Here is a 15,646-nt window from a genome sequence, read left to right as displayed (position 1 = left end):
GGGATCTGGCTGAGATCTGGCTGGGATCAGGCTGGGATCCGGCTGCTCTCTGCCAGCTGTGCCTTTGAAAGGAGGAGCCCTGGGCATCGGGTTTCATGTCTGTTTGTTTATTTAGCATGGATTTGATCCATATCCACCCTTTTTCTAACTGAGCTCTCTCCATGGGCTCTGTTGAAGAGCCTGGAAGTGCTCTCCCAGCCAGGCAGCTTTCAGGGAAATACACAATACACAGAGATGTTCTGGGCATTTCCAACAGGATCTTCCTTTCCCCAGAAAGAAGGAAAGGAAACAAAAAGGAAGGAAAGTGTAGCACAGCTCAGCTGTTTCTGTAACCTCTCCAAGCTGCTCAATTCCCTATCTGACAGTGAAAAAACCACCAAGCCTTTCTTAAGTTAGTGAGTTTTATTTAGGAAATAAATAAAATCATAAGAAAATATGAATGATTGTAATAAATACAGCACTTGTCAAAGTGATACAGAGAGGAGAAGCATGATCTGTTTAGGTAAATTACTCCAGTACTCTGTCCCTGGAAGAACATTTGAAAGGTGGAACAGAGGAAAACACACAGAATATCCAGTTCCTTCCCAAACAAACTTTGATAAATATTTGTTTACGGGGTGGGTGTTTTTGAAATGTGATGCTTTATCACAACTGATTATTTTACAGGCCAGCCACACTTGAGGAGCTGCTAATTTGTCTCTATGATGCACTTGAGGAAAAGCGTGTCCTCCCTGACGTAGGCGTGTTTGGGGGACTGCAGCTTGGCCAGGGGCAGGAACAGGGGGCAGCCACTGGCCACGTTCATCTCATTCACGGGCCTCTGGAAGGAGGCAGAAGTCAGGTCTGGGCGAAAGGCATCGATGATGTGCTCCCTGTTGTTTTGGTCAAGCAACATGAACGTCACCTGGAAAACAGAACGTGGCAGTGGGGAGTTACTGGGGTGCAAAACAAACCAAGCAGGGGCAGAAGTGCTGCAAAAGCAGCTGGTGCTCCATTGATAATTAAATACAAGCTGTAACAAAGGTTTCCAGCCTGCAAGGTCTGCTCATGTGAACTCCCAGATGAAGTTTTTAAAACTTTGCTACCCATAAAGTGAAATTAAATTAAATCAAGTAAGGAATTATTCCTTGGTAGAGAACTGCACAGTCCAAAGTCTCTCCTGACAACTTAAAAAGCCCCTGGGTTTGGTTACAGTGATTGCATTTATTCTGTTTTTGTGCTTTGGAATCAGAAGAAACAGCTCAACTGCCCATGCACAAATATGTAAAAGACAAAACTTATATATCCCCACCTCGTTACTCCTTTTATTTACTCACTGTTCTATACCTTGAAATACGAAAGATCTGTAACAATCTTTTAATACAGTGAGTATTGGGAACTTTGATTTCTATTTTTTGGCTGTTAACTGGCAGTAAAACTATTTATAGGAAAGGTTTACAGAATTATTACCTCACAAAGGCAAGTGCCAGAGCACAGGTCAGGCCCTGCCATGGTTTCACTGCCTTCCTAACCATTGTTGCCATTATCAGATTTCACTTTGGGGAAAAACCAGCCCAGGATCACCTCAGACATCTGTGGCACCTCTGTAAGTGGATCTCTCACCTCACCCTTGTGATGCCTTCAGGCACCAAGCCATAATTCCCTCCTAAACTGATATTACCTGTGTTTAGCAAGGCATGTGTCTGGCTTTAGCCCAGGTGGACACAGGTTGGAATATTCCAAACACCACGTTCTGGTGGTGAAAACCCTGCCTGGCAAATCTGGAATGTCAGCAGGAGCAGCTTTCCCTGCAAGGGACTCCAGTAGGACACAAATCACTACCCAGGGCTGCAGGGCAGCTCCTCACCTTTGGAAAGGGATGTGGAAAAGCACTCAGCTCCCACAAAACTCCAGGCAAAGAGTCACCTTGTGCTGGCTTTTGGCTGGGATCAGATGGGAAAGGTTTCCCTTCTTACCTTGTGCCTGAAGGGCCACGGGAGCAAAGCGTCGTAATCTCCCTTCATGACAACGAAGAACAGGGACATGTGGGTTCCCTTCCCTGTCCCATCCCCGTTCAGGTACACCCTCAGACACACCTTGTAGCCATACTTTGCAGTGTAGAAAGCTGAAAATCAGAACTCTTCATTAGTAAGGATGGTTTTTTGGGGGGAAATAAGGCATAATGTGTGTTCTGGCATATGGGAAAAGGCAATGTGTGACGTGGTTTGCTCTCACAGAAAGGAGAGCAGACAAATCAACACCCCCTGGAGATTACAAGCAATGAAAACCTAGTGGTTGGAATCCTTTTAGTGCCTCAAACCTTGGTGAAAATGACCTGTTATTATAAATTATAAATTACACAAGGGTAATTTACCTAATCCAGTTACTGCCCCCCTGGGAAGGAGCTGCAGGCACCAGCTGAGGGCTGGCAGGGATGGATCCACTGCAGGAGCTGTGCTGGGGGCCAAGGGCAGGGTGAGAGCCCAAACCAGAGCACAGCCCTCTGGAAATGCACATCCATGCCCTGCATTACAGATCTCTGCACAAACAGCAGCCCGGCTTAAGGAGCTGCTCAAAGATGCTCCTGCTGCAGAAAGGAGCAGAGTTCTGGAGAAATGGAGGGATTCTGAAGGGCTGGGGTTTGTGAACACACATCTCCATCCTGTGCTTTACCTGGGGAGTACAAACTGACTGTCCTGCCAGTCACAGAGTCCTGCAGCTTCCTGCCCACCTCAGTGATTTTCCAGAGGAAGATGCCATCGTAGGAGGCTTGCTCAGAGAACAGCAGGCTCTTGTGCAGGCTGCTCAGCCCTGCATCCTTCTGCATCAGGCACTGGTGCAGCTCTGCAATCTGAGAGGAAAAAAACAGTCCTCAGCCTGTCCCTGCTGCAGGCTTTGCTGTAGGGGTGGCTGCATCCTTCTGGAGCCCTCATGTTCTGGGAGCTCTGCTTTGATTCCTTCCTAAGTGACAGCAATATGTCAAAACATACCCAGAGATGTTGTTTGGGCCTCCAGGCAAAATGTTGCTGTGAGAGGATCAGGCAATTAAACAGCTCTGCTGCCTGCTCACAGTCTGATCATGGCAAACTAACACCCAGAGCTCTCAGGAGTATCTCACTACCTAAACGTGGATTTAGAGAACAAATATTAGAGATCCACGTTTGAAAATGTATCAAACAACAAAAAGATCCTGAATATGTGTCCACAACTGAGCCCTCCACAGCTCAGACTCCTGTTCTGGTCCCTACCCCTGATGTGTGTCAGCATTTACTGTGTACAGAACAAGCACCCAGACAATCCCTGCTGTCATCTTTACCTTCAGCTCAAGGCCCCGTATTATGTTCTGGTCCAGCTCACTCTGCCTCCTGAAGGCCAGGATTTCCAGATGGGAGCTCTCCACCTCCTTATTGAGCACTGCCACAATGTTCTCAAACACCTGCAGCTTATTTTCCAGCTCAGAAATCACCTTCTCCCTCATGAGCTGCTGCAGGACAGACTCATCCCCGGGGACAGAAGAAGCAGGGAAACAGTCCAGCTCTGGCTCTGCTGGCATCTGCAGCTCACAGATGCTTTTCCCTGCACTCCTCAGGCTCAGCTCTGGCTGTGGGGAGAAGCCCTTGGGGCACAGGGATCCCTGCAGGTGCCTCATGTGCTGCAGCAGGAGCAGCATGTGCGCTCCCACTGCGGATTTTTCGTGCTCCTGGATCTTCTCTTTGCTTCCCTGGAAGAGACAAAGCTGTCACTGCCCCCTCCATGCCATCCCAGCCACCCTTCAGCCCCTGGGAGATGGAAAGCTGCAGGGTGCAGCTGCAGCTCCATCACCTGGCAGCAGAAATGCTGGTTCTGTTTTGGGAGACGTTTCCCTGAAGGGAATGTCCAAACCAGGGTGTGGAACATCCTGAAGGGACCTGTTTCACTCACCCTAAATGCACAGCCAACTTCAGAAAAACAGCAGCCATCCTTGCTGGCTGAGGATGTAGAGTGGCTCTGTTGAGAAAAGAAGCAGAGGAAATAATCAAAACCAATTGAAGGGAATTATTTTATTTCCCTACAAACACCTAAACCACAAATCCAGCAGCTATAAATCAGATTAATTCAAATCAAGGTAATTCCACAGCTTCCAGTGCCCAATCAGCTTTGGAAATGGATGGTAAAACAATTCAGAGTGTGGTGAGAGCAAGTGTCCTGCACACAGCCTGGCAGGGAGGTGTCCATCTCACCCCAGAATGACAAAACACAATTTAATGAGCACAGGGATCACCCAATTGCTCACAAAGATGCTGGAAATGCTCTACAGCACCTCCTGGTCAGGTGGCTCTCACTGAAGCTATGAGAGGAGACAAATATTTGCCCATTTTACAAGGTTAATTGGGAGGATAATTATTGAAGGTAATTGTGGGAGCAGGGGAGGGGAAGCAGTGAGCAGGGTTTGCTGGGATGTAAAGAGCAGCCAGAAACAACTGCTGGATCTGAAGATGCTCTCAGGTGTTTATTTAATCTGAATGAACAAGTGATAATTTTATTAACTGAAATAAAGCTGCATTGCACTCCCTCATCTTTCACCCACCTTTTCCCTTGATGCTGTTTCTGTTTGCACAGGTTTTTGTTCCTTGCATAAACTGCCTTCACATGAATGCTCCTGTCATTAAAACAAGGAAAAAATTCAGTACCTTATTTAATTATTGAAATAAAGGTCACCCTGGGATATTGGGTACAAGATTGGCAATGTGCAGGTGTTGCCAGGTTCAAGTCATGTGCACACACACAAAAATGTGCCCTCACATACATGCAGTGACAAGCAGGAGGTTACAGAGCAGGAAGCAACAATGACCAGCAGAACAGGAAATTCAAATATATACAGATATATATATATATATATAAATATATATGAAGATAAACAGGTTACAGCACAGGAAACTCCAATATAAATTCAAATTAAAATATAAACTCTTCCTGCATTGACTCCATGCACTTTGCTCAATGTGCAGACCCTTCTTGCATCCTGCCATGAACACTTTGGAGGCTGGAATCCAAATTCTCCCTCATGATGTGCTGCAGAAAATGCACCACACTCCCAGGAGCTTCCTGCCTTTTCTGCCTGCAGGAAGGGTGAAATGATCCCTGCCCCTGGCTCTGTAATATCTGTATTTAACACAACTGCCAGCTCTCCCCTCTCACTCTGCACAGGGGTGGTTTTCATCCTCACAGGCTCCTCTGCACAGCAGTTCTGAGGTTTCCCTTTCAGTTCTCAGAAATGCAGCCACGGGGTTTTCTCACTCATTTTTGAACTCTTTTTATCTTGTCAGCGATCGTATTCATTTCTGCTCTTTTACTCCTCCAGCTCACCAATTTCTTGAGGGGGAGTGGGACTCTCCTTCAGAGGAGAGAATTTTATTTAAAAATAGAGCAATACAAAAAAATCACCAGACCTTAAACTGAGTGAATAAAACGAAGAGAGCAAGAGCAGCACCCAGAATTTACTATTTTCTCGCAGAGGGCTGTGGACACGTGGAATACCCATAAACAATCACAATTGTGAACTCGGTGCAAATTCATTAGAGCAGATAATGGATTCTACACGTACTAAAGGAGGCCGAGAAAAAGCCCCACCTCAAGGCCAACCCCCTGCTCGGTTACCAAGGTTTCCCAACCCAAATATCAAAGAGGTGGCGGCTGAGTGGGAGGAAAGGAGCTCTGGGCAGAGGAGGAGCCGGGCTCAGGCTGCCCTGCAGCCCCAGCAAGGCTGGCAGCAATTCCTGGTGCCACCTCCTGGTGCTCTCACATCTGGGTTCAGCACAGGCAGGATGAGCCTGCTCTGGGTTCTCCTCTCTCTGCACGTCACTGAGGGATGAGCAATGCACGTTTGGGTTTCTTTTTTCTACCTTGTTGATGTTGGGATTGAAGGCACTTGTTCCTCTGTTGGACTTGTTTTCTACCCTGAGATATCCCACACGTTAATCCAGCTCCACACCTGGAATCCCAGCGCTATCAACCCATTTTGGAAGCCTTCTCCATGGCCTCAGGTCAAATACAGAATTTTCTTGGGGGTCTGTGCCCTTCAGCACAGAAAGTATAAAATTCTCAGCAGCCAGGACTGCCCAAGAAGCAGATTTTAGCAGAGCAGCCCATTCCTACCCCAGGAGCACTCATATTCCTTATAAATCTCTCAGCTCAGTATTTGAAAGGCACCAATTTGTGACACTTTGGACACACAGAACTATTTACATCTCTGAAATATTCACAGCCCTCCTCTCCTGTGGGTCTTTAATCACCGTGTCCACCTGCAAGGCTGGCAATTATCCTCTTGGGATCATTTGGAGGGAACAATATTCATTGTTTTGAGCAAATAACATAAAAAAATATAAAGCAAATATGTTTGAATGGGCACTGAGATATTTGTGGCAGATTCAGGGTGAAGTCTTCCTGGTCTGTGGACACTGTTGATAATTTGGAGATTTGTACCTGGTCAGATCTAATAGAAATAATATCTGACAGAATCCTGCCCGACACATCTGTGGGTAGTTTTGGTCTGAACAAACTTCAGCCACTTTCAAGATCCCCTCCTGCTGCTGTCTGTGCTTTTCTGGTTTTCTCTTGCCTCACACCAGGACTAATTTTGAGGCAGGAGCTGAAACCAGGGGAGCACCAGGGCCCTTTGTCACATCACCAGCACATTATCACATCCATTTTCCCCCAACACTCCTGTGGGAAAATGATCAAACTCAGGAAAATTAAATATTCCCCGAGTGCAACGAAATCAGGATGGGAAAATGGCACCAGAGATCATTGAAAGCATCAATAAAAAGCCTTTATTTGAGAGAGAAATGTTCTTACCTGGCACTCAGAGCTGGCCAGGCTGCAGTGGCACTGCTGACACACTGTCACATTATTGACACATCCATTTTCCAAGTGATCTGCCAGCTTCCTCCTCATCACCACGTGCCCACAGCCAGTGTGACAGGGGATCAGAGCATATTCACATAAAGTCTGATGCTCCTGCAAGTACAAAGTTATAAAGCAACATGTGAAGTGCTCATTCACATTTATCTATAAATAGATATTCACATTTATCTATAAATAGTCTCTGTTCTGGCAGCCCAGGGCTCTGATCTGCATTTCTTCTAAGCTTGGGTAAAGTCCCACCCCACAAAGTTACTGAGATTACTGGTGAAAAATTCACCAGCTTCACTGGGGCTTTTTTTGTTAATTATTAATTTTGAAAAAAATCTCAAAACCAAAACCAAAACCAAACAACATTTGGTAAATTCAAACATGAGGTCTCCCTTAAAAAGACCCTTAGGGCTTTTGCTTAAAAACAACACGATCCTGGCCCCAGCTCTCTCCCTTGTATTCATTACTCAGATTTGCCAAATCTTGCCCATTTAAATATTTTAACTGAGGCATTTGAGATCAGTCTGAAAAGAATGGTGAATACAATCAATACATTGACAGAGGAGGGTATTATTTCTCCAATAAAACATCCCAAGGACATTGCCTGAACAGTGTCCTGGAGACTGAGCTGCTCTGCCCCTTGTAGCAGCCTTGCATTTAAATAATAAGGAAACCACTGGATAAAATATCAAGCTGATGTAAGTTTGTGCAATGTGAGTTTCATTCAGAATGTTCTGGATTTGGCCAAAGCCCCGCTAAAGTTGATCACAGAAGCACAGAATGATTTGGGTTGGAAGAAACCTTAGAAATCAGCGAGTCCCAACCCCCTGCCAGGGGCAGGGATAGATTAATGGCACATTTTTAGACAAAAACATTGGTATGAATCACAATAGTGACACTGATTCGAATTAATTGCATTAATTTGTGTCTGCTGATACCCTGGTTTCATTGCCTCTCTGTCCCCACCCCATGTTAATCTGAGTAAACTCTCTTTGAACACACCTCAAAATCCTTCATGACACCAGACCAGCTGCACCCAGGGGTCACACAGCGGACTCTGAGCTCAGAAATCTCTTTATTAATGGCAGCATCACCAAAAGCCTGGAAAGAAAAAAAAAGTAATAAAAAACATTGGTCAGAAAGCACTTTTGGATGCATCCTTGGAATAGAAACAGGGTGCTAGAAATCCACACCTTGATAAATCTTTAATTTTTAAAAATTTAACTGTACTACATAAGACTCTGTGACCTGGCAAGTTAATCTTAGTGCAGTAGAAGCCCAAATAATTATGAAATAATTTATTTCTTAGCGCTCAAAAATAATTTATTTGACACGATATTAATTTCCCGAAAATGAGCCCAACTACAGCTCTTAGTTTGCATTTCTTTTCACAGGAGCCCGAAATATTTCACATGCAGCGATGTGCTGACAGGACCCTGCCTGTGGGGTCCCTTAATGAATGCATTTCATTATCGGGGTCATTAACACCTCCTAAACGTGCTGCAGTGAGCACTTGAGAGTCTGCACCGAGAGCACGGCTCAGATCTGGGCTGCTTCCATTTAGCAGCGTGCTAAAAAAATCTGAACCAGATGGGAGAGAGGCTTGTTCTTTGCACTACATGGGTTTTTGTTATTCTAACACGAGGAACTGTAGAATTGTTATGTAATGATGAAATACTGCTCACTTTAATATTACACCTTGCACTAAAATAGGGGTCCTGGCACAAGAGGAAGCCCCGCCACAGTTAAAGGCATCGGTCATTGGGAAATTCATTCCAGAACTGAGGATTTCGGGTTTTTTCTGGGATGTCACCAAGTTCAGCATCAGCAGATCCATTATTTTTGCTGCTTTCTAAACTTTGGCTTTTATGCCACTTCCAGCGGCCTGTTTGTTTTCATTTCTCCCCCAAAAATGTAGGCAAATTATGTGTCTGTTGATATCCCCGCATGTAATGAGAGAGGAGGGGAAAGGACAGGCTGGGACTGGGCCTTAGGGCCCACTTTGCACAGCAATCTGCCAGGAAAATCACACAAGAAGAGATCTGCACCATTAAATTACAGATGAAACATTGGCCAGGGCATAGTTTGTATCAATTATTATGTTCAGCTTCATGTTTGAGGGGTACAAGAAACCATGAGGTTGGAAAATCCATTAAAACACTTCCTGAGGATAATAAGTAACAGTTAAGACATATTATTACAAGTAGGAAAGCACCACTTACTTTGAGACAATAAAAAGTTAATCATATGGAAGAGTTTGGGATTTTACATTGCAAAACTTGGATTTGGGAAGTCCTGAGGCTGCCATTACACTTTTTAAAATCAAAAACTCTGGGAAATCCAAGTTATTGAAGCTAAAGTTAAAATGTGTAACTATCAGCTGCTATTGCATTTTAGATTATTCTCTTCTGAACTCCAGTGCAATGATGACTGCAGAGAATGGTCATTGATGAATTAATGATCTGTGAACTACAACTTACCCCGTCTTCTGCCAATAGGCTTTCCTCACCTAAAGTGTTAGGATCTTCCTCTTTACATTTCTGGCAAATTGCATTTTTATTGTTTCTGGTAAAAAGAAAGAAAAATTAAATACCAATCCATTAGTGTACTGCAGTTTAGGAAGTCTCTGTATAGGCACTGCCACAAATAAACCCATGAAAATTGTGATTTCCACTCAGAATTCATAGTCCTTGTTCACTAAAGGCCAATTCTTGAACACACAGATGTTTAAGAAAGTTTTGCTCTTCTGTTGTTCAAGATCAGGACTATGTCCATTAATCTTATCTGTATTGCAGGAAAATAAGGGCAGCCTGAACCATAAATGGGAATAAAGATGGAATGCTATTTATCCCATGAATGATTCAAAAACTCCAAGTAGGAAAGAGAATGTGAAAACTGAAATATTTTAAAACACAGAAAACACCCATTTTGCCCAGACAGATACAGACATATGTGGCATTATATTCACCAAAACTCCATAACATCTCTTATCAAAGAGCTGTGAAGTGCCAAGGAAGGATTAAGTGAGCCTTTAAGGTTAAATCAGAATTATTTTATCACAGACAGAAAAGCTCCATCAGGCCCCATGGCAGAACAAGGAGGAGGCAGGGAATATCCTGCATCCCCATGGAAAATCCTGGCAGCAGGGAATGCCAGGGAGCCCCTGGCACAGCCCAGCACCTACCTGACAATCCAGGTGAGGCAGGCAGAGCAGTACCTGTGCCCACACAGCGTCTGCAGGGCTTTCTTCAGGATGTTGTGGCAGTTGCTGCACAGGAACTTCTGCCCAGGCACGTCCTCACAGATGCTGGTGGGGTACCCAAAGGGGAACTCGTTCTCATCAGGGGCAGAGCTGGGAGGGTCCTGCAGGCTCCTGGGGCTGCTCTCAGCCATCTCAGCGAGCTCTGGATGAGAGGAGAGACAATCCAGGTGCTCAAACACTCACTGGGATGTGGGAGGATGCAGCAGAGCCCCAGATCTGAGCAGCAACCTCGCTGTGCTCGGCTGGCTCTGCAGTGACAGGCGCGACCAAATGTCACAGAGGGGTTTGACCTGCCACCAGCAGGAAATTACACCTTTAAAATTTCCCTCAAACACAACACAAAAATAGACCTAAAAGTGTCCTAAAAAGGGTGGGCTGGGGTTTTCTTTCAAGAGTTTTTAGCTTGTAGAAGGATGAGCTCCAGTCCCGTCAGTCCTCATCACACAGGATTGTTTCTGCAGAGTAAATCCCCAACCACATAAATTCTCAAAATTCGTGATTTCACTTCATACACACAGAAACTGAGCAGCTGGTGTGTTGACAGTGACTTTCCCGAAGTCATAAGACTTGTGGTGAAATGACAAAGGAAATCCCAAGGCCACAAGCCCTTGATGCTGTGCTCTGGCCAGGCCCACCTGGAGCCACATGTGCCAAGGTGTTGTGCACATTCAGGTCAGTTTGGTTGCTGTGCAGTGGAATATTTTTGGAAATGCAGCCAAAATCGATTCTGGTGTTTCTTGGAAAGTCCAAGGAAGGTTTTCACCCATGGAACTGGCGCAGTTTGATTATAATAATCCCTTCATTAAGGCTTTTTTTCACCCCATGACAACACTGACACACCTTACCCTGTTTCAGTATTACCAGCAGTCACACTGACTGAGAAATCTGAACATGAATGACTGCAGGCTGCCGTGGGCAGGCCGGGCTGGCGCTAAGACCGCCGCGATGTGAGCAGGGCACAGCACGGGCTGGAGGCTCCGTGTGGGAGCCAGCAGCGTTTCCCATGGCCTGGCTCGGCCAATTCCCTCCGCAGCATCGGAGCGGGAGCTCGGCAGTGCCCGCAGGGGCTGCCAGAGCCCTGGGCTAGAGCCGGCAGCACAAACGCCACGGAACCGAGGGGGTCCGGGGGGGTGCCGGGGCACGGAGCGCTGCGGCCCGGGGTCCCTCAGCCCACCCCGGCTCTGGGGACGGAGAGCGGCCGGGAGCCCCGGCCAGCCCCGCTGCCCTCCGGGCATTCCTGGGGCGCGGTTCGGGCACCGGGCCCGTGTGTGCGGGGGCTGCGGGCGGTTCTCCGCAGCGGGGCCCGCTCCCTTCCATCCCTCACGCCGCTTCCATCCCTCCCATTCCTCTCCATCCCTCACGCTCCCCTCCGTCCCTCCCGCTCCTCTCCGTCCCTCCCGCTGCTCTCCATTCCTCCCGCTCCTCTCCATCCCTCCCTGCATCCCCGCCTCTCCCGTACCTGAGCCCGCCGGGCCCTGGCTGGCGCTCACCGCGGGTACCGGGGCCGCTCACCGCGGGTACACCGCGGCTACCGGGGCTCTCACCGCGGCTACCGGAGCTCTCACCGCGGGTACCGGAGCTCTCACCGCGGGTACCGGAGCTCTCACCGCGGGCACCGGGGCCGCTCACCGCGGTACCGGAGCGGCTCACCGCGGGCACCGGGGCCGCTCACCGCGGTACCGGAGCTGGGCTGGCTGTCGGCGATGCTGCCTCGCTCCGGCCGGGAGGAGCGGGGAGCCCGAGCCGCGCCCCGGGGCCGGCGGGATCGGGGCTTCCCCTGCTCGGGGCAGCGGCGCCGTGCCGGCCGCGGGCACGGGGAACTGCCCGGGGAAAGGCCCCGCCGGGCGAATTCCCCCGGGCTGCCGAAATGGACAATGTGGCGGCCGGTTCCTGCAAGCGGAGCGGTGCCGGGTGTGCCATGGTGCCCTGCAAGCCCTGCCTGCCCCGACATCCCCGCACGGGGCAGCCCCGGCCCGGTCCGGGAGCCCCGGGCCTCCGCAGCCTCCGGGAAACCTCGGCGGGGCGGCCCCGCTGGGCCTCAGCCTCCAACGCAGCCCGGGGCGGCACGGCCAGGAAACACAGGAGCTCAGCAATGCCTGCAAAGCCTTCTTAGAGCGCAGGGAAGATGCTACACAGCAAAGTTTCATTATCAGCAGGAGGTTCTCCTCACCCCCGACACGGCCTGCCACCCTCTCTAGTTCTGACAGAGGATTCAGTCAGAAAAAGAGTCGTACATGCAAATCTGTGCACTGTTCCTTGTGGGGAATATCCCTGGGGTGAGGCCCTGTTCAGCACTGACAATGAAAAGCAGAGGTGTTTCCCTGGGTGCTCACTGCCCTGGCAGGAACAGGAGCACCAGTGCAGGGTCTGTGGGTGTGTGGCTGCTGAGGGATTCCTCACACAGCGTTTGCCCGAGTCTGGCACCTTCCCTGCTGGGGGAGCACAGACAGACACAACAGACACCTCAGCTCCACTCCCCTCCTCTCTGGGCTCATCTGATGGAGATCTGTAGTTCAGATCAGCAGGGCTGGGTGTTAACTCAAAGCTAGGAGGAAAGTGTGACACAGCCCCAGTGAGGCCTTGGCCTGACACATTTGGCTTTGTTTGGGTTGTTAAAATTCATCCTAAGTTAATTTCGCCTGAGCAGTTTCTGCCAGGATGTGAGTTAAAAGCTCTTTCAGAAACGTAAAGATTTCTGGATGTGGTTTTTCAAACTTTGGGGATACAAAGAGGTGAAAGATGTTAATTTTAGAGTGATCACGGGGTCAGATTCAGGGATGAAGTGGCAGCTCCACCTCTTCCCTGTGCCCTTACCTCACTCCTCTCCTCTGGCTTTGAGACTGCTTGAAAGTTTCTGTGATTCTGCTGCACCTCTGTCTCCAAAGGTGCTGAATTACACAAAGAAACTAAAGATAAGGTTTTGGTACTTTCCAAACTAGAGAGATTTCCTGTGGTAAATTTCCCCCATATGAGATCAGTTAACTGAAAACAGGATGTGGCTCAGAGAGAGATTAAAATTTGAAGCTTAGTTTTACTGTAGAGCCATTCCAGCAGTGCTCAGCATTGCAGGGCACTGTGTTGCTATTTAGGGGGAATGACCATTTTATATCCTAGGGAAAAAGTGCATAAGGGAACATATTCCTATATTTATAAACCAAGCCAAGGCGTTGAGACTTTTAATGCTACAAGTTTCATAGGACATCGAAAATGGAATTTAGGCTCAGATGCTCTGGGTTTTAAAGACTGTAGTCAAAAGGAGAGTTGCATTTCAGAGAGATGTTTAAGATAGGGATGTCTTCTTTGATGAAAACATGATTTTCAATTAGTATAAATTAGCTGGAAATGTGCACGTGTTCTAGGAAAACCTGAAAATGGGTAAAACTCAGGAAGGAAAATTTGCTAGTAAAAGCAAATCCAGTGCCCATGAGATCCAATACTTTAGGAACTGGAGCTCAGTGCTTCAAGTCAAGATTCCTGCCTGGTCAGAGCTCTGATGTGAAGGAGTCTGTAACTTCCACACTATTACTTGTTTTCTGAATGGAACACAGTGTCTGGGAGGTTCCACCAATTCAAGATTAAAAAAGAAGAATCATTAAATCATTAATCATTAAATCAATAAGAATCATTGATCATTAAACATAATTATTGTTACCCTCAGCTTTGCCACCATTCAACCTCCTGTCTCTAATAAAATCTTTTTACATATTCCAGTTTGATCTGTCTGTGCCCACTACCAGTTGTAGCTCTGCTTTGTTATGGTGCTACCCCAAGGACCAGCCCAGCCTTCATTACAAGAGCAGGGAAGCTTCCCACTAGGTTTCATGAATCTAAACTGTAACCCTCCAAGAGACATCAGGAATTGATTTTATTTTCCTCATCCCTGCTCTTCTTCAGGATTTTCCCCAGATGATATTCTCTATAAGACAGAATTATCATAGGAATTTTTTCCTCCAAAGAATAGATGCTCTGGAGCACCTATCTCCAGCATTTGACAGGAGAAAAGCACCCAAAAATAGACACTTAATTTATGTGTATATATATATATGTGTGTGTTGCTTATTGCAATCACTCATTAAGCAGTTTCCACAAGCCAAGCCAAGGAATCCCCCTGAAGAGCAGAGAGAAAATGAAAGTATTTCTCTCTATCCCAGTGGCCTTGATGGTTTCCTACAAGCAAGAGCATTTCAGAGTAACTCACTGAGAGATTTCTGAGGCTGCCTCTGAGCTGAGGCCGCCAGGCAGGTCTGGTTCATGAGGAGAAGCTCCCTGGTGCCTCAGTCTGTCCCCCAGAGCAGGACAGACGCGGGCTGCAGTGTGAGCCCAGCACGGAGCACTTTGTGCCACATTCCCCAGCTGAGGGCTCAGCTCCCTGGCCACATGAAGGCTTCTGCTCTACTTGTGGTTGTGCTTCTGTTTCTCTTAATGTACAGAAAGCCTGAGCTAAACTGGAAAATTCTGAGCTGCTTCTTTCCATTCTTAATGCCTTGGAGAGAACTCTGGGAATGGGAGCTGTGCCCACGGGGAAGGCTGCCAGAACACTCTTCCAAAGTCTGGATGTGTGACATGAAAAAACAAGTTCAGTTTCAGATATCTTTTGACTCTAAACCAGCTGGGAAAATGTGGATATTCTATTGATTTACTGGGACTAATTAGTGGAAACAGAAAAAGGAAACATCAGATTTATTTAACATCTTCATTAATTCTCATAAATGACAAGAACAGAGGGGAAAGTGAAGGTTAAGGCAAATCTCCTTTAACCCTTTCAAAAGTTGCTCATTTTGCTAATAGCAGTGAAAATAAAGATGTTTGAAGATGTTTTCCACATGTCAGAAGCAGAAAGAGACTGACTCTGCACTAACATGCATCTCTCCTCCACTGAGCCCATAATTCCTCTGCTATTGCAGAATGACTAACAGCATCAGGCTCAGCTTTCCGATGGTATTTTTCAGTGTGATTCATAATCCTTAGGAATTTCCACACCACCACTGACATGTCTCTCTGTACCTGTATTTTATGGGCAACACACCCAGGGAACACAGAAGCTCCAAATGTTATCTGAGGTTTCACAAGGGGAAAACAAAATTCTCTTTATCCCTGTTGTAAAGGAAAAACAAAGCCCTCAGCAAAACACTGCTCCAGCAAGCAGGAAAACTCCTGAGTGTTCACAAACCAAGATGCTTTAAGGAGCATTCTCAAGGAGAAAAGAATCTGAATTTTAAGCATAGGAGGAGCCTGAATGAAAAATTACAGCTGGAAGTGGGGAAATCAGGTAAAAGAGTGACAGGGCTATATTCTGAATAGGGAAAATGGGTAAGTGTTTAACTCCTGAATTAAAAGAGCATCTCCTGAGGCCAGATCTCTTGGCAGCTGTGCCAGTGAGGGACTCAAGAGCCCAAAATCCCAGACGTGTTCCCAGCAGTGTCCTTGGAATCCAGTCAAGGAAACAAAACCTGTAGCTCCACGTCCAACATCTGAATCACAAACTGGGTGTTGGAGTCCCAAAGCCAGAGGAGG

General features: G+C 47.2%; 1 protein-coding gene across 1 annotated transcript; it reads right to left on the bottom strand.

Moving 5' to 3' along the window:
• Positions 1-489: 489 nt before the first annotated feature.
• Positions 490-11,722, bottom strand: TRAF1 (TNF receptor associated factor 1). The gene is made up of 11 exons (XM_058818417.1): positions 11,592-11,722; positions 10,055-10,274; positions 9,351-9,435; positions 7,873-7,971; positions 6,814-6,975; positions 4,547-4,618; positions 3,901-3,966; positions 3,296-3,700; positions 2,653-2,830; positions 1,956-2,104; positions 490-904 (listed from the first exon to the last, which is right to left on the bottom strand). The coding sequence occupies exons 2-11, from the start codon at positions 10,261-10,263 to the stop codon at positions 689-691; spliced, it is 1,641 nt and encodes a 546-aa protein (XP_058674400.1). The 5' UTR covers positions 10,264-10,274; positions 11,592-11,722; the 3' UTR covers positions 490-688.
• Positions 11,723-15,646: the final 3,924 nt, after the last annotated feature.

Source organism: Ammospiza caudacuta, chromosome 21 (genome assembly GCF_027887145.1).
Source record: "Ammospiza caudacuta isolate bAmmCau1 chromosome 21, bAmmCau1.pri, whole genome shotgun sequence".
Lineage (NCBI taxonomy): Eukaryota > Metazoa > Chordata > Aves > Passeriformes > Passerellidae > Ammospiza > Ammospiza caudacuta.
The sequence above is the reverse complement of the archived record's forward strand: the minus strand, read 5'-3'. Positions and strand labels throughout refer to the sequence as shown.

Coding starts and splice junctions, on each gene's coding strand:
- TRAF1 (XM_058818417.1), bottom strand. CDS start 10,263: ATGGCTGAGAGCAGCCCCAGGAGCCTGCAGGACCCTCCCAGCTCTGCC. Junction 6,976..7,872: donor GTGTCATGAAGGATTTTGAG/GTGTGTTCAAAG, acceptor TTGTACTTGCAG/GAGCATCAGACTTTATGTGA. Junction 2,105..2,652: donor AGTCAGTTTGTACTCCCCAG/GTAAAGCACAGG, acceptor TCTGATTTTCAG/CTTTCTACACTGCAAAGTAT.